Source organism: Silurus meridionalis, chromosome 20 (genome assembly GCF_014805685.1).
Source record: "Silurus meridionalis isolate SWU-2019-XX chromosome 20, ASM1480568v1, whole genome shotgun sequence".
Classification (NCBI taxonomy): Eukaryota; Metazoa; Chordata; class Actinopteri; order Siluriformes; family Siluridae; genus Silurus; species Silurus meridionalis.
Genome location: NC_060903.1, coordinates 18031745 through 18057520, shown reverse-complemented (window position 1 = coordinate 18057520; position 25776 = coordinate 18031745). Strand labels below are relative to the sequence as shown.

The window sequence follows — 25776 nt, the reverse complement described above, 5'->3', positions numbered from 1 at the left end:
ATTATTATTATTATTATTATTATTATTATTATTATTATATGAATAACTATTTAAAATGTTATTTAATTAATTAATAAAAATACCCCAATTAAATGTACTAATTACTCTATAGTTATATTATATATGAATATATTATTAATATATTATATCATATATTAATGATTATTTACTATATTTAAAAAATAAATTAATAAAACAAATAACCCTATTAAATATATTAATTATGTTTTAATATGTTATTTAAAAGATGTTATATTTATAAATAAAATTAGTATTTTATTTTAGTTTTTTTGTATTTATATTATTTGTTGATTATTATAATTAATTTATTAATTAAACTGGTTAAATTAAAGTGTTTAAATTGATTTTAAAGTAATACTTTTTTTATCAAATAAATAAGGAGATAAATAAATACCTTTTATGATAAAAAAAATTTTATTAAAGAAACAGGAAAGGTAAAACCAGTCAGCAGACTTAATCCTGTCAGAATATCCTCTGGATTCTATAATATCTTTGTTTTAACATACACTACACTACACCCCAGACCTCCTCACCTTCTCACCTACATCAGTATCTGACTTTACTAACACCCTTGTGACTGAATGAATCACACAAATCTCCACAAAATCTAGTGGAACATCTGACCAGAAGAGTGGAGGTTATTATAACAGCAAATGGAGATTAAATGTGGAATGGGATGTGCAAAAAGCATATACTAATCTTATGGTCTCGTTTATAGCTCTCCAGAAGCATGATATCATCAATTATGTACTGGTTTATTTAATATTAGTGCATTACAGATACTGTATTAGTCATATTCGATTTATTTTATGAGATGAAAAGAAGGAGGAGGGGAAGGATTATGAGGATGAGGATGATGATGATTCTAATAATAATAGGTTTAATTTATAACATATTTTTTTGTATTATATCATCACACTGAGCTTTACATAGAATAGAAATTAATAAAGGAAATTAGGAAATCAAGATGTTTATGTAATAAACAAAAAAGTGTGTAATCTTTATAAGGAAATAAAAGAGGCAGGCGAGTCTGGATCAATTGTTCTGACACTGATTGTGCCTCTTCTCGAGCTGTTATTTAATAAGTGGTGATAAAAATAGATTTGAGGCTCGAGGGGATGTGATGTGACTTTGAGCAGGTTGGACAGGAATAGAGAAGCTCTGTGGTTTATGACATGCCATTTATTCAGCAGCTTCCTGTAATGATGCTCCAAGTGAAGCACTGAGATCGCTGTGGTGTCGTTTACATCTCTCAGGAACATCTGGATTCAGAGCACATCTGTGTGGCTAAACATAGTTAATTGAATCTTGGACAGCAGTGGGATCAGGTTTGGTGCTGCGTTATCGGATGAGTTACAGGGTAATTATATTTGAGTTTCAAATCAAAATCAAGTGAGAGTTATTTCCTAAGAAACGTCTTTTTATATGGAGAAAGAGAGAAAATGAGAGGTATGGGGAGAGAGACAGGGAAATGAACAAAGTGAAAAAGAGAGAGACAGGACAAAAGATTGGGAGAGAGAGGAGAGAAAGAAACATTGGGAGAGACAGGAAAAGTGATAGACAAAAAGAGTGAGTGAGAGACAAGGGGAGACAGACAAAGGCAGGGAGAAAAAGAAGGGGATAGATAGATAGATAGATAGATAGATAGATAGATAGATAGATAGATAGATAGATAGATAGATAGATAGATAGATAGATAGATAGATAGATAGATAGACAGACAGACAGACAGAGATAGATAGATAGATAGATAGATAGATAGATAGATAGATAGATAGATAGATAGATAGATAGATAGATAGATAGATAGATAGATAGATAGATAGATAGATAGAAAGGTGTTTAATGATCATTTTTAAAGAATGTGGATGATGTCAGTAAAGACCGTACTGAGTGTTTAATATGAAGGTGTGAAGTCGGAGCATGTGCAGTCTGAAGGTGTGGACAGATGACTGAGAAAGTTTCACAATCCAACTTTATCAGGAGCCAATAAAAAGGTGATACATGAGCAACAGCTTCCTCTACACTTCCTCTAACTCTCCTGTACAGAGTGTTCCAAACGACCTTATCATCATCTTCAGCCTGTAATGGCTTTTCTGATTGCTCAATAGATATTTTATTAATGATATGAATAAGATTGATAAAAATAATGATATGATTCATTATGAAGTGTGAAGATAATGTTTACATGTACACCAAACACAGATAAGATTTTATTAATCAATCTATTACATTTTAATTGAAAACATTACTTAATAATTATTATTAAAATAATGTTTAGTAATAACATTGGGTTAAAAAGATATTATAAATGAGTAATAAAAACTACACAACGCGCCAGGATCCCAATGACCTGAACATTTTAGCTCATTCCAACTCTCATTATAGATACCTTCATTCCTTTAGCTGTTATAATAAGCTCCATTATTCTGGGAAGGCTCTCCACTGGATTCTGTTCTTGCGAATTATGATCATTCAACTACAATAACATTTGTGGGATCAGAGGAGGTAATGAGTCTCCAGTTCTAGTTCATCGTTGATCCTGGAAGTGTTCAATGGGGTTGAGGAGGTCTGTGCAGGAGATCTTCGACTCCAAGCTTCACAGCAGTACACCATGTCTTCATGGAGCTGGGTATGTGCTCAGGATTTGTGCGTCGTTCTGCTGAGACCATGTTTAAAATGCTACAGTGTACAGAGACTGGGGGGATTTTGGCGTGGGGTGAACATGTTTTTGGTTTATACATTGTAAATGGTGAGTATGTGGAATCAAACACAAAACCACAGAATGTTCAAACTAAATGAACATTCCTGAAATTTCTTTACATGAACGAATTGACCCCGCCCCCTTTCCTAAGACCGGATGTGACGTTCATGCATGCAGGTTATCTGCAGCATTTCCGGTGAATGCGTCAAAACCGACCTGGTATTTATCGCTGGAAGTGAGCGCTGTGGAAGGATAAAACGGAGAGGTGAAGCACCTGGAACCAAGAACACTAACAGGTAATTGTTAAAGGTGCGCTGAATTTGGATTTAAACTCGGCAGCCATTTTGTTTGCCCGCATTTCTTTCAAGGTGTCTCACATACTCGGGCTAGTGCTTCTCTCCCCCTCATCAGTTCTTTTCCTACTCATATTCCGACCATTTCCGTGTTTCAGCCCTCGAATTGGGCAGTAGATCGATTCCGATTGGTTGATTCTTTCCGTGTAAGGGGAACGAGCCAATCCTAGGAGAGAGGCGTGGCTTTCGGAATAGAGTTGGGATAAAAAAAAATAACGCGTCGAACGCATTATAATTGCAGCTAATTTACTGATTCGGATTGTGAATCTAAGTAGACAAAATAAATTCATCCCTGTTTAGATTTTATTCATGTTTTCAGACCGTAATCGAGATTTGAGAAATGAATAAGTCGATTAGTCGAGCGCATCGCTAGCATGTTATGCTAATTCTTCCCCATACCTCAGTTTACATTATTTCTCACAACAACGCGGATAAAACACTAATTACACAAGTTTTGTTTTATAAAATATTATGAACCAATCCTTAATATAATTGTAGAACTATTCTGGAGTGAGACATGTCATTGTGAAGAGGATAGAACCTTCTGGAAAAAGTATTTGAATAAACCTAAGGCCAGGGATGAACGATTCTGGGTTTAAAAACATCATACCGTATTTCACGATACACGATATTTTGGGTATTAATAAATAATTAAATAAACGGTTTAGTTGATCAAATTATTTTGAATGTTTGGTTATTTTACTTGTAAAAGCGTTGGTGTGATTTTATATAGAAGGCATGCTCTCCTTTGAATGGAAAACTAACCCCGTCCGAGCAGGGCTGTAAAGAGGTTTCGGTTTCATCCTGTCTCCACGTTTGTGACTTGAAATGAAAAGAAAAATGAACCATGTCGAATGAGACGTGTGAGACGTTGGAGAAATGCAGACGTGCCAGATGTCTGAGAAGTTTCTTGTGTTTAAGACAATGGACGATGGGTTTGATTCTTCTCTTTGCACAAAATCGCATGAGAAAACAGAGCTGGGTACGAATAAGACACGCCTCTGTTCTACCTAAGCTCCGCCCCCACAGGCGTACTGCCAGCGAAGCTCTTCGGACAGTCTCTAGCTGCGAGGGATGAGTTCTGACGTGCATGAAGTGTGTATTAAACCCTCAGTGTATCCTAGACTGATCTAACTGTGAGATTGTGAAGACGAGACGTTTGGAACCTTCAGATGTTCTGACCTTCTAACGTCATGTGTTTGTGTGTGAGGATTTGTTTAGCGGACCGTAACTCCATCAGATGTTTGGGAAGAGAGAAAGTTGGCTATCAGTAGATCGAAATACCTGCTGATAAAACGCATACACCTTAACACACACACACACACACACACACACACACACACACACACAGGATAGTTTTGGTATCTTCTTCCTCATTCCTCTGTGTGTGTGTGTGTGTATATGAGAGCTGTGTTCAATCTGTTGAGATAAAAATGTTTCCCCTGTTTTATGTTCCAGGTCGTCGTCTGACCTGAGCAGCGGTACTTTCGTGTGTGTGAGAGAGAGCGCGTGTGTGAGTGTGTGAAGCCATGGTGGAGTATTACCAGATATTAGGAGTCCCGAAAGACGCCAGTCCTGACGACATCAAGAAAGCGTAAGTGTTTGATCTCCGTACGTGAGAGAAAGGAGCAGATGCTAACGTTTCACTTGACTGTATTATAACAGTGTAATAAACAGCAGATGATCCAGGAAGTGAACTCATGGTGCTGTGTGTGTGTGTGTGTGTGTGTGTGTGTGTGTGTGTGTGTGTGTTACACAGATATAGAAAACTTGCTTTAAAGTGGCACCCGGATAAAAACCCTGAAAACAAGGACGAGGCCGAGAGGAGGTTTAAGGAGATCTCCGAGGCGTATGAAGTTCTGTCAGATGGTGCGTTTTGTTTGTTTGTTTTCCCCCACTGATTCACTCTGTTGTTTATTTTTACAATAAATGTACAATTAACAGCTACAACGTACAGATGAAACCCCTTTCTCCAGTGTCAGGCTCGTCTCCACTCGTCCCCCAACAGTAACCCTCTCCCCCAAAATAAAATAAAGAGTAAAACAGGATAGAAAAAGAAAAGAAAGAAAGAAGAAAGAATTATTAAACAAATAAAACAAAAATCTTACACTAAGGTTACATGACATAGCCAAGTGGAACATCTTCGCAGAAGGTTATTATAAGAGCACATGTAGACTAAATATGGAACGGGATATTTAGAAATCTTCAGGTCAGGTGTCCACAAACCACATTTAGTGCATGTACTACCCCTTTCTTAAACAAGTGTCCCAATGTAGGGTCGTGACCTCTGGTCCAGGAACTTAAACGATTTCTCAGCAATCTCCTGTCATGTCTTTTTGTTCCTGCAGCCCAGAAGCGGCGTGTTTACGATCAGTATGGTAAAGAAGGCCTGTCAGGAGGAGGAGGTGGAGGTGGCGGTGGAGGAGGTAAACACCGCACTCATTTATATTCCAGCGATTAGGACAGAACCTGTTCCTGATACGTGTCTCGCCATGTTTTCTTACAGGACGGCATTACCATAATGGCGACCCCTTCGAAGGCTTCACGTTCCGCAACCCTGAGGACGTCTTCAGGGATTTCTTCGGTGGGCGTGACCCTTTCACCGATTTCTTCGGTGAGTTTGGAGAAATTATCATTTAAAAAACATCCAGCCACAATAATCATACACACACACACACACACACACACACACACACACCGTGGCACATGGATCGTGATTGAACAGAAGTTGTTAATTAATTTTGTGCATTATGAAGTTTGTTGGACCTTAAACATCTTGTGATGGAGCAGTAACGGAATGAAATCCTAAGCTGTGGTTCTTCTGCGGTTCTTTTGCAGGAGACGATCCGTTCAGAGACAGTTTCTTCAGCGGAAGTCGCCGGCACCATCAGCACCATCAACACCATCAGCACCGCGGGATGAGCAGGAGCCGAACAGGAAACTCATTGTTCTCCAGCGGATTTGGAGGATTCGGGGGTTTTGGCGGCTTCACACCTTTCGTACCGACGTTCTCCTCGTTTGATACAGGTCAGACATCGCCGGTGTTACCGTTTCAGACCGGTTTTCGTTTCATTTGCGTAATCGCTGTGCGTGTTTCAGGTTTCAGCTCTTATGGCCAAATGGGACAGATGGGAGGAGGCGGGTTCACATCCTTCTCCTCCAGCTCGTTTGGAGGAGGGGGAGGAGGCGGAGGTGGAGGAGGCGGAGGAAGTGGAATGGGGAACTTCCGCTCTGTGTCCACATCCACCAAATACGTCAACGGCAGAAAAATCACCACGAAAAGGTACAACCTCTGGACATCCAGATCTACAGTTCATGGGTTCTCCATTCATCTCAAAGTGTAACATACAAAAATCATATACAATCAGTGCCTTTAGGTTTGTGTTTTGGGAATTTCGGGAATGCGTGTGTCATTGCACGGTGTTGTTTTTAAGCGTCTTGCTAATGAATGCTCTGTGTGTTCGCAGAATCGTAGAGAACGGACAGGAGCGAGTGGAGGTCGAGGAAGACGGCCAGTTAAAGTCTCTAACTATAAATGGTAAGGAACAGCTCCTGCGACTGGAGCACAAATAAGCACATCTGGATGTTAAAAGTTAGGACTCAGATCTCACATGTATGTACTTTATTTCGATTCTTAAACTCGTTAGTTTCCCATCACACCGTTATTGTGTGCTATTTTTTCATTATTATCATTAGCGGACTTAATTTTGTTTGTAAACATATTTATGAAGCAGAATGTCAGTATTCGGTACTGGGGGCTGCTGTTACTTTTAGGGACCATGGTGTGAAGTTTAGTTCTTGTCTTTATTAAACACTCGGGATGCACTTTGATGTGTTGGACTGGAATGCACATGGCTGCATGTGTACTGCTTTTTTGAGCTTAAAAAATTAATGATTTAAAAAAGGAATTGTGGGGAGAGAAAAGCATCGTGCGCTGAACAGGCATGACTGCACTCGAGCCGAGTTCGAGGTTTTTTTTGTTTGTTTTTTTTTTTTCCTTCCCTTTAGAAGCCTGTTAATAAGATCGTCTCATGTGAACGCTAATAGAGTGTTAGAGCCGCTGTATTGATACACACATTATTATTATTATTATTATTATTGTTAATATTAATTAATATTATTGAGTATTGTTTCATTTAAACGAGTGGTTTTTTTTTTGTTTGTTTGTTTGTTTTTTAAATTAGTACCTGTACACCAGCCAATGATGTTCTTAGTCTTATTGTTGTCATGGAAACGAGCTAATAGATTCCAGGTGTAAGCGATTCGAAAAAAATAAAATTTTGTGACTTTGTAACGCAAAATTTCACAAATCAATAAATGTGAGTTTCATCCCTTTTTTTTTGAGGATGCAGCAGCTTTCGGTTGTGTGTGTGTGTGTGTGTTATGTGGGGGTGCTCTCACTGCATGCCACTAACAGTTTCTTGTAAGTAATTAACCCTGTCTACATACGATTATAACCTGGACATCTGACAGCACAACAGCTCGAATCTGGTTATATAAAATATATTTGCATAACGAAGCGCATATTAAAGCGGCGATACGAATTCCGATTCTTTTCAGCAAATCAGATTGTTTGCCTCGACTCACCTGTAAGAGTCGTCACAAACCTTCACTTTACACTGATTATTGGTTTTCTTTCTCTGACACGTTAAAAAATAATGTAATTTGGTGTTCGAGCGACATGTACAACACTGAGGACAGAAGCCGAGTCGGCAGTGACGTGACGTTATTCAGTGGAAGGGTGAAAGAATTAGCGATTTACTTCCAATCTGGAGTAGTGATTTTAATAATAAACATCAGGAAATAGACGCAGCAGGGCAGGGCGTTATATCTACTGTAATACAGATTATTAACTTGATCCAATGACACGTGCAAACAATGAGCGTTTCAGGACGCGGGCATCCAGGTGCCCAGGTAGGGGTTAAAAGGTTTTTTCACAGATACTCTCAATATGGTGCTCTTTTTTCCTTTTTTTTTTTTTACATTGTCACTTAAAAGCTATTTGTATGTAGAAACATCCTGAAGTATCGTGATACAATATTTCTTTAATATCGCCCAACCCTGGTGTTTACATGGGGCGTGTCAGGGGATCGACACACACACACAAAAAAAAAAAAACATCTGAATCGTACAAATTAACTCATGTGAATGTAAACTGAAAACCAGGAACTGCTTCCATAAAAACGCAACATGGGCAATTCTGCATCGTATATTTAATATAATCGATAGAAAGAAAAGAATAGAGAATAGAAATAACTGGCACGTAGGTAAAAACGTGGACGTGAACATTACTATATCCACATGCTGTCATTTTATAAAACTCACACACTCGCTAACACGCGTGCAGGTGTATTACAGACTAACTCTCACGCTGCCTGACGTGTCTGCGCTCACGTGTGCTCTCTCTTCACGCATTTGTTATATTTTGCTCTTTTGCCTGAACGCAGCAGCAGCAGGGAGAGGGTTTAGTCTTAAAAAAAAAAATACAAAGTAGATTTAACACAACTCTGTACAGATTACTTGCCCCCCTTCGTACATGCCCCGCCCCTCATTTCATGCCCCGCCCCTCCCCTTTCTTTAGGGCAGGCCCTTGAGTTGGGTCTAGGGGAGGAGCGTAAACAGAACAAGCCTCTTCCTGACTCCTCCTCCACCAGCTCCAACCCCGCCCACTCTCACTCCGCCCAGAGAGAGCGACACACGACCAAAGGTCAGATTTCCTTCTTTCTTTCTTTATTTGTTTATTTGTTTTATTTTTGTTCTTTTTTTTTTCAATCTCGAGTTTTTTTTTTTTTTTCTTCCTCCTCTCCAGAGCAAAATGCAATGAAAAGGAAAAGACCAACGCTGAATAGCGAAACAAAAAAGTCCAAAGAGTCGTGAGACGTTTCGAAACGACCGGCGGCGTGAGCGTGGACCTGACGGCGTCACGTCGCGGCGGCCCGAGGGATTGTTTGTTTGTTTGTTGTTTTTTTTTTTGTTTTTTTGTAGTAATAATAATAGTAGTAGTTATTAATGAACTGAAAAAAGGTTTTTGTGTTTGGTGGCGTGAAAAACGTCGTTCGTTTTGCTTCACTATAAAACGCGTTTGAGGAATCATTTCTGAAACAGCCGATGTAGCTAGAAATAGGCGTGGATTAAAGACGTGCTTGTGATCGCTTGGGTTGTTTGTTTGTTTGTTTGCAGGAATCTGTAATATTTTCTAATAAACTTTAGTCTGTTCTTTTCCCCCCAAAATCTGCTAAATGGTTTAATCCATGTGGATCCTGGAAAGTGTCTTCCAATAAGCGTGATAGTCTGATAATAGAAGTTATTGTATAGTGTTTAGCTGTGTGTGTGTGTGTGTGTGTGTGTGTGTGTGAGAGAGATATGTCTACTTTATTAACAGCAGAACGAAGAATGAATAAAAAATAAAGAGCTCGGTTCTCATGTATTTCTCAAAAAAGAGCTCTAACTGCAGTGGTGTTTGACGGGTGCGACAGGTTTTCAGGGTTGGCTCGGTATGGCGAGTTGTGATGTCACTTCCTCTTGGCTGTGACGGCACGCAGTAACGGCCCCCACTTGCTGCGAGTGCTGAGTTTGTGCGTGAAGTCGCGCACGATTCGAGGACCGTCGTGTTCCTCCGCCTCCGAACTGATCTCCATCTTCTGTACGACCAGCTTCAGCAGGGTGTGCTGCTTCTCCATCAGCTCAGAAAGGTCCTTTAGTCTGAGAAAACACACACACACACACACACACACACAGTGACGGCTACACAACATTGTGAAACAATACCACAAAATGCTACTTTTCTGAATGGCCTAATGGTGTGTGTTACCCGTGTGTGTGTGTGTGTGTGTGTGTGTGTGAGTGTGTGAAAGATACCTGTGTTTCTGTTTTGTGTGTGTGTGTGCGTGTGTGTGTGTGTTACCTGTGTTTCTGCTTGGTGAGTTCTCTCTCCAGTTGTGTGCACTGCCGTGTGCTGGAACTCAGTCGTGCTCTGACGCGGTTTACTTCACCTCTACAGGAGAACCACTTCTACCACACACATTCACACATCATTCTGGAACCTTCTGACTGCTTCAACAACACTATAAAAACTGTGTGTGTGTGTGTGTGTGTGTGTGTGTGTGTGTGTGTGTGTGTGTGTGTGTGTGTGTGTGTGTGTTACCCTGCCATGGTAGCACTTGTTAGGAAATTCTTTAATAGCGATTTGGTCGATTCTCTTCATGAACCAGTACGGCAGACGCTCCTCCAGATTAGTGTGAAGTTCAATCTGTATGTTATTTACAGGAAATATTATTATATGCCCAGAAAAATGAGGCGTGGCCTCTGGCTGTCAGTCACAATAAAGCAGGTGTGCCTTCAGTGTCTGTCAGTCACAATAAAGTGGGAGTGGCCTGTGTTAGTCATATGTTAAAAAAATAAATTAAAAAAAGGTGTGGCCTCTCTGCCTGTCAGTCTAATTGACTGAAAGGTTTCCATTATTCTGTCTTTCTTTAGATGGACAGGTACCATGGCGTTTTCACCTCATTATCATAAAGAATGTATGTAAATTTATGTGAAGAGGGCGTGGCCAACTGTGCCTTTTAGTCTAAATAAAATAAAGCGTCTCTGTACGCCAGTATAAGTGACAGCAATGGAGGTGGGACCTCATTCACCATGTGTCTGTCAAAATGGAGGAGGCGTGGCCTCTCAGGTCACATGGTATTTCCACTAAAGTCTAAAGGTGGGTCACAGCACTCACCTGCATTCCTATCTGTTTCAGACAGGCGTTGTTCTTCACCTCAGCGATGTCTCCCACAGCCAAACCAATCTACAGTAAAAACACACAGCGTTCAGAAAGCGTTCACACCTCAGATAAGTGAACCATCGTGAGCAAGGTAGAGGAGGAGTAAAGCTCACTAGCAGGTTCATGAGCAGAATCGGCACCAGCAGGACGAACCAAATTAAGACGAAGTATGTCAGCACGGGGAACGGAAGGTGTTTATTCATGTAAGGTTTCAGGAAGTTGTCCTGGTAGTTGATCTCACCTGCCATCATAGCAAACGTTTGCATCAAGGAAAGAAACAGACGTCCAAAATGTCTCTGGAAGACAAAATGATGGGAGGAAACAGTAAACTTACAGGGTCCTAACTGTCCATCATGGGGTCTGCAATACAAGTAATCAAGCTCACCTGCTCGATCATCAGCGCGTTGAAGGCCAGAGCGAACGCCAGGATCAGATAAACGAAGATCAGAATGATGCTCAGGAGCGTCTTGCAGATCTCCCGGAACATCACCACGTAGATCCCAAACCTCTGAAACCTGAACACACACACGGGGGAGAACACTTTAACACTCTGCGTTTTGCTGTTACCTGTGTGTGTGTGTGTGTGTGTGTGTGTGTGTGTGTGTGTTAACTCTGTGTGTGTGCTACCTGTGTTTCCACATCACCTGTGTGTGTGTTTGTGTGCTGCCTGTGTTTCCACGTTACCTGTGTGTGTGTGGTAACTCTGTGTGTGTGCTACCTGTGTTTCCACATTACCTGTGTGTGTTTGTGTGCTGCCTGTGTTTTCACGTGTGTGTGTGTGTGTGTGTGTGTGTGTGTGTGTGTGTGTGTGTGTGTGTGTGTGTGTATGATACCTGTGTGTGTCTGATACCTGTGTGTGTATGATACCTGTGTGTGTGATGTAATTAGCCTTCCACTAATCAGAAAATGAATCTCTGGTTGTGGCTTCACCAAATCACAAAAGTTCAAATGTTCTTAAATTTGTTGCATCACTGGCCACACCCACATGTAGTCACTTGTGCAAACTATCATGACGATATTATGAATGTGAAGGTGTACCGCTGCATATAGAGGAGCAGGTTGACCCAGGAGGCGAGAGACGCCAAAGCTCCAGCCTGCCAGTGCCACGAATTCTTTACGTTCATCAGGAGAGGAACGACGAAGAGCAGAGAGCAGATGGTTGCAGCCCAGTCCATCACGTTCGATCGGTCCTGCAGGTACTTTAACCTCTGGTGAGAAGGAAATGAATCGTTCAGTGTTCGGATTATTGTAACGTTTACGAGATTCGATCATACATCACAAAATCTAGTGTGGAAGAATTTCATGATGGTACCTGCTGAAACATCTGAACTACTTCTTTACCCACAGCATATAAATTCATTGTCAGGACCAGGAACATGCAGGTTGTGATGAAGTAACTTTGCTGTCAAAAACAAACCAAACAGTAAATCAGTACATTTAATAAAATATAAAGTTGATGTTAATGAGCATTAGTAAATAAGTGTGAATTTCATTAACGAGAGGGAATCCGTGGCTCTGTGAGGTGTTTAATGCTACCTGTGTGTTCAATACTCTGAATCCACACCTGACCTTCCAGCCAATCACACTCCAGCATTCACACTGAACTTCCAGCCAATCATAATCCAGCATTCACACTGAACTTCCAGCCAATCATAATCCAGCATTCACACTGAACTTCCAGCCAATAACAATCCAGCATTCACACTGACCTTCCAGCCAATCACAATCCAGCATTCACACTGAACTTCCAGCCAATCATAATCCAGCATTCACACTGAACTTCCAGCCAATAACAATCCAGCATTCACACTGACCTTCCAGCCAATCACAATCCAGCATTCACACTGACCTTCCAGCCAATCACAATCCAGCATTCACACTGAACTTCCAGCCAATCACAATCCAGCATTCACACTGAACTTCCAGCCAATCACAATCCAGCATTCACACTAAACTTCCAGCCAATCACAATCCAGCATTCACAATGAACTTCCAGCCAATCACAATCCAGCATTCGCACTGACCTCCAGCCAATCACAATCCAGCATTCATACTGAACTTCCAGCCAATCACAATCCAGCATTCACACTGAACGTCCAGCCAATCACAATCCAGCATTCATAATAAACTTCCATCCAATCACAATCCAGCATTCATAATAAACTTCCATCCAATCACAATCCAGCATTCATAATATACTTCCATCCAATCACAATCCAGCATTCACAATGAACTTCCATCCAATCACAATCCAGCATTTATAATAAACTTCCATCCAATCACAATCCAGCATTCATAATAAACTTCCATCCAATCACAATCCAGCATTCACACTGAACGTCCATCCAATCACAATCCAGCATTCATAATAAACTTCCATCCAATCACAATCCAGCATTCACAATAAACTTCCATCCAATCACAATCCAGCATTCACACTGAACGTCCATCCAATCACAATCCAGCATTCATAATAAACTTCCATCCAATCACAATCCAGCATTCACACTGAACTTCCAGCCAATCACAATCCAGCATTCACAATGAACTTCCATCCAATCACAATCCAGCATTCACAATGAACTTCCAGCCAATCACAATCCAGCATTCACAATGAACTTCCAGCCAATCACATTCCAGCATTCACAATGAACTTCCATCCAATCACATTCCAGCATTCACACTGAACTTCCATCCAATCACATTCCAGCATTCACACTGAACTTCCATCCAATCACATTCCAGCATTCACACTGAACTTCCATCCAATCACATTCCAGCATTCACACTGATCCTGGGATCATTGTATGGAATGTTTGAACACTTTACAGTAATGCAGGAAATCGCACGTGTAAACGATGTAAAAAGTTAATTAATTGATTACTGTGGATTTTGTACCTTGTTGAGAGATTTGGTGACCATGTTGATGGTTCTGATGTTTCTTTCCACATTCAAATTAGGCCGCAGATTGACGATCAGGTAGGTCAGTGGGAAAACTCCCAGCGTGTACATGGTCATATTGAGCAAGTGAGCTTTCACACCATACGCATGCCTGAGTGAGAGTCAGTACACTTTCATTTACACTGAGGTTGACTATTTTCCTTTTACAGCAGGTCTCCTTCAAGTGTCTTGAAGGTAATCAAAATAACTCAACTTGCTGAGAAAACACAAAAGTCCTAACTTCACTGTGCTGGAGACTGGAGGATTAAGAGCTGAGATTACAGGAGATGGGGATTAACAACTCAGATTACAGGAGATGGGGATTAACGGGTGAGATTACAGCAGACAAAATTAACAGGTGAGATTAAAGGAGATAGGGAATTAGCATGTGAGATGACAGGAGATTGAGGTTTAACAGTTGAGATTACAGGAGATTGAGGTTTAACAGTTGAGATTACAGAAGACAGGGATTTTTAAATAGGTGAGAATAGGTGAGGTGAGATATTTAATGGGTTAGTAGATCGGGATTAGTATGTGAGATTATGGGAAATAGGGATTAACAGGTGAGTTTATATGAGACAAAGATTGATTTACATGCATACCAGGGATTAATACATGGGATTACAGATAACAGGAATGAGGTAAAATGTGAGTTTACAGGAAACAGGGATTGACACGAGATTAAAGGAGACAGGGATTATATAATACATGAAGGTTTACACTTCCCCAATCACTCACCATTTCATTTCCAGATATTTCTTGCACACTGGATGAGTCAGTAAATCGACACGATTGAACTGCACCATGGCCTAAACACAGCAAGGGAGAAGAATTTGATATAGAATTAAATGTTATTATGTCAGTGTTTCAGATTTCTAATTTTTAATACTTTTAATACTTTTTTCTGTAAAATACTGACGTTCAGAGCAGCCAGGGGTTTGTACGTGTCTCCATTCTCTGTTTGCTCTGACTTCTTAGCATACTGTATCGGCTGCTGAAGCCACTGGAAATTATACTCCAGCTGTTCATCAAACAGAGCAAAAGATGGGGATTAGCACCTGAGATTACAGGAGACAGGGATTATTTAGCAGGTAAGATTACAGAAGACAGGGATTAACATTTGAGATTACAAGAAATGTTTTAACGAGATGTGGATTAACATGTGAGTTAACAGGAAACGGATTAATGGGTGAGATTACAGGAGACAGGGATTCAAAAGTGAGATTACAGGAAACAGGGATTAATGGTTGAGATTACAGGAGACAGGGATTAAAAAGTGAGATTACAGGAAACAGGGATTAATGGGTGAGATTACAGGAGACAGGAATTAATAGTGAGATTACAGGAGACAGGTTTTAATGGTTGAGATTACAGGAGACAGGGATTAAAAAGTGAGATTACAGGAAACAGGGATTAATGGGTGAGATTACAGGAGACAGGGATTAAAAAGTGAGATTACAGGAAACAGGGATTAATGGGTGAGATTACAGAAAACAGGGATTAATGGGTGAGATTACAGAAAACAGGGATTAATGGATGAGATTACAGAAAACAGGGATTAATGGTGAGATTACAGTAGATGGGATTAACATGTGGGATTAAAAGAGACAGGGTTTATTTAACCGGGGAGATTACAGAAGACATGGATTAATTAACACAAGTCTTTAAAAAAATTTTGTACGTCGCTCTGGATAAGGGCGTCTGCTAAATGCCACAAATGTAAATGTAAAATAGATTAGGATTATCACGTGAGTTCAGAGGAGACAATTACAATTTTTATTTGGAGTAAAACCCACATAGTAGTTGGAGGAGTTCACGTCTTCCTCTGACTCTTTAATGCAGGTGTCTAAGAGATGCTGGAAGAAGAAAACACACGTTTCCGTGAATTAAGTGTGTAATATATTATTTGTATTGAGCGTATGGATTTCTGTAGTGAAAAACATCAGCTCACCTTGACACATTCAGGGAGAAACTCGATCATGTCCAGTACAGGGCAGCGCTTGGCTGAGTTTACTTTAAACATCGTGAAGGCCTCCTCGCACCTACGACAGTTAACACACACCTAACCTTCAACACCTTCAAAGACCTTTAACACTGCGTAGAACTTTATAACTCTGGTGTGTATGTGTCGAAACTCCACAAGGGGGCGCAAAGTAACAGTCGCGTTCCTACAAAATGCGGATCAGGCGAATAAAAGTGTTTAAATTTGTGGTTGTGGCTAAGGTCCGAATAGAAATGTGAAAAATAGAATGGTAGAGAAAAGAAATCATGAAAAGTGTATAAAAGTGAAAAACACGTCCTATTATAAGACTAATAAGACATTAAAACTGATAGACACAGAGGCCACGCCTCCTTCAATTAGTAAATCATCCATTCTTCATTAGTAACCACAGAGGATGATGGGATTGATCGTACTCCACCTGTCGCTGTCGATCACGGCAATCGTGACGTCTTTCCTCCCGTTGTGGATGGCCTCATGCAGGAAGGTGGCGTCACTCCGGTTCAGCAGGATCTGAGCTCCTCTGGACAGCAGGAGGCGAACGGCAGCGACGTGTCCGGCTCGCGCAGCTAAATGCAGCGCCGTGTTCTACCGCAACATATCCCACAATATCGCCACTTATGTCACGTGTAATATTCATATATCTGAATATCATCATCATCGTTATATTATTATTATTACTATTAATAATAATATTATCAGGTATTAATCACAGTTTCCACCCGGAAGTTGATTACTCTTTTATAACAGGAAGCACATGGGATATTTTTTATCCATTTATGGTTACATTTAATATTGAGGAACGTCCATGAGATGTTATAGCAGCTATAAACGCTCGCTCCCTCACCTCTCTTTCTCCTCTATAAAAACGCCACCTCTCCTCTAGAAACCCATACAGTCTCAGTGTTCATCTGAACCTGCACTACTGTCAGAGCTGCTGTTATAGAGAATTAATCAACATCTTCAGGCCAATCAGAATCCACCCCCAGATAAAACTCTGAAACCTACTCCATCACAGTCGGTCTTGTCCAGGAGTTTGATGTTGGCTATGAGTAAGCTGTCCATTGTCTGCGTGAAGCCCTCAGCTGCTGCGTGATGTAAACAGGACCAGCCTTTATAATCGCTGCACACAGCAGAAAATAAACAGCTTCAGAATTCATGAGCAGAAGGTCATGAGTTCAGATCTCATCTCTGTCTTCACCTCCGAAGCTTAGATGGAGCTCCCGGTGATCTCATTAATGATGATAATGTAGACCATAATGAAGCTCAAACCACACTACACTACTGAGAATGAGTTGCTGTGTGTTCCTGTACCTGTGGAACAGAGCACCTTTTCTGAGGAGCAGCTCGACCACTTTAACGTGACCACCATGTGAAGCCAGGTGTAACGGTGTCATGCCCTTTTCATCACCCTCGTTTAGCAGACGCGTGTCTGTCATGGTCTCCAGGAGCCGGTGGCACGTGTTGATCCTCCCATACCTGCAAATTAAAAAGATGTCATGAAGAACTTCTGATCCTCAAAATCTCATGTTAATGGGGATCTGATCTCCTACTTTGGAAAGTTACGATCTGGTTCTTGGAGCTTAGACTTTCTATGAATAAAAATCAGAGTTGTTGTTTTTGGAAATTAAGATCAGATTCTACTGATGAAGATAAGTTCTCCCACATGTAGAGACCAATGGTTCTGTTCATTGTTTGGTATCAGAGATCCAAAGATTCAGAACTTGGTATTCAGAGATGTTTCACCAGTGAACATTGAGGCAAAGGTCATTGTGAGAGTGGACTCTTATAAATACCTGGGTGTTCATCTAAACAGCAAACTGGACTGGACAGACGTTACTGAAGCAATTTAACAGGAAGGGCAGAGCAGAATCTTTCTGCTGAGGAGACTAAGGTCTTTTGGAGTCTTTTGACTCTGTGGTGGCCTCAGCCATCTTCTATGGTGTGGTCTGCTGGTGCAGCAGCATTTCCACTGCAGACAGGAAGAGACCAGAAAAGCTGATCAGGAAGTCTAGCTCAGTCCTGGGGATTCCCCTGGACACTGTACAGGAGGTGAGATAAGGAGGATGGGAGCTAAACTATCATCACTGCTGAAGAACGACTCTCATCCCCTGTATGATACGTTTATTTGTTGAGATCAGACAGTTGCTGATGGAGATCAGAGGTTTACTCCTGGAGATGATGGCCTATTAACCTGCTATTTGTATAAATTTAGATGTTCAGACTTTAAAAACATCCTAAATTTCACCAATACAAATTGTGCTTTTACTACCACAAATTTTTAATGTTCCTCTAGAGGTTCTTCTCTCCATTCACTTACTCGGCTGCAAAGTGTAAGGCCGATTTCTTCTGCTTGGACTTCTGGTCAAGTGAGACCTCTAGGCCGAGCATGTTCTTCACCGAGTCGGGGATTCCCAGCCTGCAGGCGTAGTGAAGAGGAGTGCAGCCCTCTGCATCTTCATCATTCAGCAGATCTCTTGCACTCTCGTTCTGCAGCAATGATAAAAATAAGTAATATCACTCTGAAATAAACATACAAACATCGGCTGTTGGTTGATTTTGATTTCGTAACAAAATCTGCAAAAATCAGCTGAGAATATTTTGCTTCTGAGAGCTACGTGATGATCCTACACATGAACATGATGTTTCCTCAGGCTGATCAGTGGGGAGGTGGACATGGCTGTGGAGAAAATCGAAGGCCTGCTGTGATGAGGGAGTGCCAGCGCTTTAGTTGAACACTAGGAGGCGGCAAATCTTTGTTTTTATTTTATAACCTCATTCCTCACAGTAAACAAGTGTGTGTGTGTGTGTGTGTGTGTGTGTGTGTGTGTGTTTGTGCAAAGAGATAAAAAAACAAACAAACCACACAATCAACAATGAACCTCAATTTGACAATTTGTAATGAAGATAAAGTTCAGAAAGCCGAGAGCATGAATCACCTGCAGAACTTCAGCTGGAAGGTTCTTCAGACCTCTGGGCTGCAGGATGGCGAGATGCAGGAAGTTACATCCTGCTTTGTCTTTAACTGTCAGATCAGCACCTGACACCAAAACACAAACAATCCAACAATTTATATTGTATTTTATTTCTCTCTGTGAACATTCGTAAAGTTCTCGCTTGAGTTTACCGTGTGACAGCAGCAGGTTCACGCTTCTCCACGCGCCGCAGCTGGTTGCTAGCAGTAGTGGCGAGTGGCCTTTACAGTCAGTGAAGTCTATGTCAGCACCCTGAAACATACGGACGGCTAGCAAAGAAGCCAACTAGCTAATATTTGTAAAGTGGGAGAGTGATCATTAGCTGGATGAATAGAAAGCGACACTGCAGACTAGCTGCACAACTAGCTAGTCAAAGTGATCGATTGAATATTAGCTGCACATTTAGCTAACCAGGGTAATAGATGGAATGTTAGCAAAGCGGTTAGCTAGTCAGGATGATAGTTTGAATATTAGCTGCATCGTTAGCTAATTAGTGTGATAAATTGAATATTAGCGGGACAGTTAGCTAGTCAGGGTGATAAATTAAATATTAGCGGCATAGTTAGCTAGCCAGGGTGATAAATTGAATATTAGTGGCACAGTTAGCTAATCAGGGTGATAAATTAAATATTAGCGGCATAGTTAGCTAGCCAGGGTGATAAATTGAATATTAGCGCCACAGTTAGCTAGTCAGGGTGATAAATTAAATATTAGCGGCACAGTTAGCTAGTCAGGGTGATAAATTGAATATTAGTGCCACAGTTAGCTAATCAGGGTGATAGATCGAATGTTAGTGACACAGTTAGCTAGTCAGTGTAATATATAGATCGAATATTTGCTGCACAGTTATCTAGTCAGGGTGATAAATTGAATATTAGCGCCACAGTAGCTAGTCAGGGTGATAAATTGAATATTAGTGGCACAGTTAGCTAGTCAGAGTGATAGATAGATCTAATATTAGCTGAATAGTTAGGGTGTTAGGTAGTCAAAATGCTAATTAGCTTAAGCGACAGCTAGCTATTCTGTTAACTAGCTGTATTGTTAGCTCAACGCATGATATGTTGTGTACAGTAGTGGTCTCACCTGTGAGATTAGATACTCCACCAGGTCGTAGTGGTCAAAAATGGCCGCCCTGTGATAGAAAGAGAGGAAATGACGGTGGAACAGGTGTCGTGAGGATGATTTATTTTCTATAAAATCACATAAGAGTTTTATTTATTTTTCCAGCACAATAAATGACAGCAAATCAGTACTTCTTCTCCGTTTATAGTTGCGCATAGTTATGAGGCATCCTGTTCTCACTTTACTTTACACTTTTACTTTACACTTTACACTCGTTCTCTTTCCAGCCTTTCTTTCTTTCCTTTCCTCGCTCTTAATAAAAAATCTAATTAATAAACCTGCACCACTCTTGGGAGCTCAGCAGCACTGTGGGGTGTGATTACTTATGAAGCGGTGTTTGGAATGCTCCGTCGGTGATGTTGATGATGTCACACACTCTCTCGTACGCCTGGAGCATCACCTTGACGGCTTCGATGGCTCCCTGAGTGCAGGCGAAGTGCAGAGCTGTGGATTTATCACACTGCAGAACACGAAATAAAAAAAAACATTCCAATTAAAAGAAAATCACAGATTTGTGGGGTGTACATACTTATTGCCTACATTGAATTGCATTGATAGTTTTCCGTTAGAAGTGAAATTCTCTACCTGCTGCTGGTCGATTTTGGCTCCGTGAGCGATGCAGAGCTTGATGACCTCGAGGTTTCCTCCACGAACAGCCAGGTGAAGAGGCGTGCTGATGGATTTGTCCAGGTAGTTAATGTGTCTCTCGATAGGAACGCCCGTCTCCTCTCCTGTTCAGAGAAAATTATTTGAATGTTTCATAGATCGCATCACATTTCACCGTTTAAACTCAGGAGCCAAGCAGATCCCTCTCAGCCTGATATCTGACCTTTTTGGAGAACCACTTCCATGGATTTCTTGGCTCCGGCGAAGGCTGCGGCGTGGATGGGGAAGTGACCCAGCATGTTCTGGCAGAAGAGTCTGGCTCCGTTCCTGTGCTGGATCCAACATCTCATATTTCAAATACTGATTTATTTTTCTTATTAAAACAAAATAAAATATCATAGTTTTTATCCATTTGTTGTTACATTTAATAAAATAAATATACTCCTGTTCTTGCTTATGTAATTGCAGCTTACAGCTCTGAAACTCTACGCAACTTAATCACTTCCTCAAAATGTGGTCAAAAGTGTTGGGATACCTGACACCTTTTCCAGCCTTCCCCAAATTAATGGAGACACACAATTGTATAGGACGTCTTTGGATGCTGTGGAATTAAATTTTCCCTTCACTTAAACTAGGAGACTAAAACCTATTCCAGCATGACAATACCCAAAGCCAGCTCCATGAAGATATGTTTTACATGGGTTGGAAGATGTAGATGATCTCCTGCTATAGAGCTCCAAACACTATTGAACACCTTTTGGAAGAATTTTAACAACACTCCAGGCCTCCTCACCTTCTCACCTACATCAGTATCTGACTTGACTCACACCCTTGTGGCTGAATGAATCTCAACAAATCTCCACAAAATCTGGTGAAACATCTCCAGAAAAGAGTGGAGCTTATAATAAGAGCAAATTGGGACTAAATGTGAAATCAAAACTAAATGTGAAGCAAAATCCCATCTTATGGTCTGGTGTCCACAAACTTTTGTCCATATACTGTGTTTTGAATGAGCTATTAATACTATTTATAATTACATAGGAGCATTAAAGGTCTTCTAACCAATCAGAATGCAGAGTTTCAGCCTCGTTGTGGTATTAACGAGAGACAATAAAATGGCGAAGTGGTGAAAAATGTAATAAATGTGCTGGAGACGGAAAACACTTAACAGTGATTAAGAAAGGAAGTGAAGAGCTTTTATTGACATGGATAATGGATAATGGAACTTTTGCAGAACTATTAAATGGCTTGAAGTGTTTAATAGACGTGCGTGTAGACACAAATCGTTATCAGATGTGTTTGAGATTGTATCATTCTTGATGAATTTTGTTCTGCATTTATTATTGTCTCAATTTACGCACCATACTGACCATATTCCTTATATGGTCAATGCTTCCTGTCCTCTGATTTCTCTGAGGTGAAATCGTCTCAGAGATCTCACACTGAAATACCTGAAAGGTTTTGTAGGAATCCAGATGTTTTAGTTACCAGTGTAAGAAGTGCCTCGTGATTGTCCACTGAAGCAGCCAGGATTAAAGGTGTGTTTCCCAGGTCGCCCTCCAGGTTCACATTCGTTTGACTGTGTGTCAGGAGTTGCTATAAAACAAAAAACAAGTTCAAGATCACTACAAAATGCAGATTCACAGGATTTGTTTACTTTGCAAACAATTTGTTCTTGTTTGTTTTTGGATAGCCGGAGGATAGCAGAGAAAACATATCTGATTTTATGCCACATCTGGAATTCCACAGCTGTGGAATTCTGGATTGTGATTAGTCAGAAGGTGTTGGATTTTTGTCTAGAACAGCAGCTAACAGTAGTTTAAGTTCATATTTAACTCGCACTCAAAACTCGTACAGCAAGTGAAGTTATCTGTAAAAAAACATTTATTATTTAAAGTTCATGGAAGGAGTCTCCAGTTTCAATTAATGAAAATGTTGAAGGCTGTAAGTTTGAAAACGCAAACTTGAACAAACAATCAGTGTCTTTCTGTTATTGATCAAAGCACCAATAACTGTGAGCGCCTGCAAGCTGATGTATGCAGAAGAGGGCAGATAGTGCTTTCCTTTGAGTTGTATGATTTTACTTCATCCTTCGGTGCTGCTATGTATCGAGTAGCCACATACGTCAAGTTGAAGTTGTTAAGCTTCATGTGTCTCAGAGAAAAGAGTTGTGCTAGCCCCGCCCCCTACCTGGGTGGTACCTAATGTGTGATAGGTTGGGCTGGTTGGTGTGTGGGAATTAGTCAAGGTCCAACTGAGGAGAAATCGATCCAAAAACATTAAATGTGTAATTAGGATGTTTGTGAGATCCTCAGTACCTCCAGAATGTGGTTGTGTCTGAGGCTGGCAGCGAGGTGCAGAGGTGAGAGAGACGCTCTGTTCAGGATGTTGGGATTCGCCCCGAGACTCAGGAGTGTTGAACAGCTTCCATGTTGATCCTGCTGAACAGCCCAGTGCAAAGGAGTGTTCCCTTCATCATCTACAACATCAAGCTCTACACACACACACACACACACACACACACACACACACACACAGAATACAGTTGTTACGAATGTAAGATTACATCTGCAACAACAGTTTTCAAAAGCCAGATACTAATTTCAGGTTGAATTTCCAAAAAATCACCAATTTGCAATTTAATTTCCAATTTCCATAGAATCGATTTGATTGGACTGGGATACAGCTCTGCTGTCCAATCACACCCAGTCTGATTTCACTCAGGCCCAGAACTCTCCGAAATCAATCAGCTGTGGATGTTTTTTGCTGATGATGTTAGAACTTCCATTTTTAAAACGCCGGCAAGAGGATCCACGAGAAGGAGCGAGTTCATATGTTTAGAAGCTCTAAATTAGATTACCATAACACACTTCCACACGGATTCTCTGCCGTCTCCATCAACCAGCTCCGGATCAGGAAGCAAAAGGTTTCAGCATTTTATGGTCTGCATTCATAATCTACATTTATAATATATTTTGATTAAAATTCAAATATATATATATATATATATATATATATATATATATATATATATATATATATATATATATGTGTGTGTGTGTGTGTGTGTGTGTGTGTGTGTGTGTGTGTGTGTGTGTGTGGTATATGGTACACTTTTGTTAATGTAAACCTTCATATATGGCTTTAAATTTGAATATTCATCCAGCTAGCGCTCAAAATTCCAATATTTCTCTAATTTATTGGTAATATTATCATACTGTTCACTCGTTTTTCTGTTTTTTTTTTGGTACATTGTGTCTATAACACAGCTTTTTGTAAACTGTAGAAAGATTGTTAAAAGGTTGATGATTTTTTTTTCATATCTATTGCATTATCTTATACTAATAGAGTTTTGAAGTAGGCTCTAAGCCCCGCCCACATCACTGTTACATCATAACATGTTCCCTGATGTACAAAATATCCATTTACACATACGCTCCTCATTTTTGTCTAAAGAAAAGTAAAAACATAAATAAATAAAATGAAATGAAATGTTTTGTTCATGATCCTGTTCATCATCTCACTACAGAGTGAATTCCTAAAATGTTTTAAATTGTTAGGTTTATGATCACTCGTTCAGACCTGAGCTTTTTTTTACTTTGATTTCGAAAACATGGATAAGTCGATCACTGCAGATCAGATTGCAATGCATTCTGGGTAATTTCTGCTTCTGAGTTTAGTGAAGGACTATAGCTATACATTCAGCAGAACTGATGTTTTTCATCTCATGAGAAAAAAACAAACAAACTCCTGTCTGACCCTGAGGGCCGGCGATATGGATGATGAGGTTGATGACTCGGGTGTGGCCTTTGGAGGAGGCATAATGCATCGGCGTCGCACCGCCAGCGTCCCGTGTGCCCAGGTTACTCGAGTGCCCCTCCAGAGCTGGGGCATTGCCCTCTAAAGCCAACTGTGTAACAAACAAATAACCCAATCAACAAACAAAAACACACAAATTAGAAATAAGTTTTGTTTCTACAATGAATTTGTGAACAGAATAAAATGTGAAACCTCAAAGACGCTCATTGATGTGCAGCTCTTTTTGTCCATGTCCATCAGACTCTGGTACTCGTGCGTAAACTTCGGCTGAGACCTGGACAGACGCATGGCATCTCACCACAAACAGACAACGACTAGACGAGAAACTAGAGGGGCGAAGAAAATTCAGATAGAAAAAATGAAAAATAAACCTCACTGATGCAGCTTAAAAATGAATTATTAAAAATGCATTAGATAAAGCAGATCAAATCTGTTGCATTTAATGAAACACATCCGGATCTGTTCCTGATGATAAAGAAAAAAAAAAAATATATATATATATTTAAAACATTGCAAAGTTTTATTCTTTGCTTTACTTTTATTATTATTTTAATATATATTTGTAAAAAATATTTAATCAGCATAAATGTATTTTTTACATTTTATGTTATTATTCTGTTATTATTAATGTACTTTTAACACGTTTACCTTTTTCTCACAATTTTCCTTTTTGTCTGTTTTTTCTTACTTTACATTGTAAAGCATATTTAGTTGCTTACAAAATTTATGCAAGTTGCTGTTTAACGGTATTATTATTATTATTATTATTATTATTATTATTATTATTATTATTATTATTATTATTATTATTATTGCTACTACTGGTGTTGCTGTATTGAGTTTAGTTTGAAAAACAGAACATGATGTAAAGTTTTATACACACAGAACACCTGACCTTTATTATTTTCTTTTTTTTTTTTTTGCATAAACATTATTTTGGTATTTAGTTTTTTTAATAATAATAATAAAATACATTTTAGCTGGAAAAAAGGGACAAGTTCAGAATAAAAGAGGAGAATGATGAATGTGTGGGTTTCGGAAATACAGTTTATGGTAAAAAAAAAAAAGAATTGTGTATAAATATTTTATCTTAGGATCATTGGTTTATAATAATAATAATAATAATAATAATCACAATCATCATCATCATGTTCATAGAGCTGATCACTTTAAATCTGCTGCAGGAGATCAGAAAAACTTTAAAACTGTATTAAACTGTGATATTTTACAATCCTGAGTGATTTAATTCTATTAAAAAGTCAGAAAAATGTTAATCATCAACAGGTAACATTGAGGTGATTATAAAATAAAAAAGTTCTTACCTGCTGAGAGCCGGTACGTGTGAGTGTGAGTGTGTGTGTGTGTGTGTGTGTGTGTGTGGGTGGGTGTGTGTGTGTGTGTGTGTGTGTGTGTGTGTGGATAAGTTTATGTGTGTCCTGTCCACTGTCCAGCTCACGAGCATCTCACTATGA

At 39.9% G+C, this 25776-nt stretch overlaps 2 protein-coding genes across 6 annotated transcripts; one reads left to right on the top strand and one right to left on the bottom strand.

Annotated features, from left to right (window-relative positions):
• Nucleotides 1-2872: 2872 nt before the first annotated feature.
• On the top strand, nt 2873-9309 carry dnajb6a (DnaJ heat shock protein family (Hsp40) member B6a). Of its 3 annotated transcripts, XM_046877004.1 has the most exons (10): nt 2874-3021; nt 4537-4672; nt 4838-4947; nt 5427-5504; nt 5585-5692; nt 5917-6105; nt 6178-6361; nt 6546-6616; nt 8660-8785; nt 8888-9309. In XM_046877004.1, exons 2-10 carry the CDS (start codon nt 4608-4610, stop codon nt 8953-8955), a joined length of 999 nt encoding a protein of 332 aa, XP_046732960.1. In that variant the 5' UTR covers nt 2874-3021; nt 4537-4607; the 3' UTR covers nt 8956-9309. The 3 variants fall into 3 exon arrangements, with proteins under 3 accessions (XP_046732958.1, XP_046732960.1, XP_046732959.1); XM_046877002.1 differs by having other exon boundaries at nt 2873-3021; nt 5917-6361; XM_046877003.1 differs by having other exon boundaries at nt 2886-3034; nt 5917-6361.
• Nucleotides 9310-9417: 108 nt separating this feature from the next.
• On the bottom strand, nt 9418-25680 carry trpa1a (transient receptor potential cation channel, subfamily A, member 1a). 3 transcript variants are annotated; one of them, XM_046876999.1, is made up of 28 exons: nt 25627-25680; nt 24497-24630; nt 24245-24395; nt 22804-22979; nt 21974-22081; nt 20709-20817; nt 20465-20610; nt 20203-20339; nt 19841-19889; nt 18910-19009; nt 18722-18822; nt 18103-18272; nt 17097-17261; nt 16791-16905; nt 16204-16370; nt 15735-15825; nt 15580-15639; nt 14703-14804; nt 14522-14592; nt 13742-13895; nt 12156-12245; nt 11882-12051; nt 11229-11358; nt 10957-11139; nt 10799-10867; nt 10223-10327; nt 9983-10089; nt 9418-9780 (listed from the first exon to the last, which is right to left on the bottom strand). In XM_046876999.1, exons 2-28 carry the CDS (start codon nt 24590-24592, stop codon nt 9591-9593), a joined length of 3312 nt encoding a protein of 1103 aa, XP_046732955.1. In that variant the 5' UTR covers nt 24593-24630; nt 25627-25680; the 3' UTR covers nt 9418-9590. The 3 variants fall into 3 exon arrangements, 2 of the variants coding, with proteins under 2 accessions (XP_046732955.1, XP_046732956.1); XR_006928883.1 differs by lacking the exons at nt 9418-9780; nt 9983-10089; nt 10223-10327 and having other exon boundaries at nt 10957-11084; XM_046877000.1 differs by lacking the exons at nt 9418-9780; nt 9983-10089; nt 10223-10327; nt 10799-10867 and having other exon boundaries at nt 10943-11084.
• Between the last annotated feature and the right edge of the window lie 96 nt (nt 25681-25776).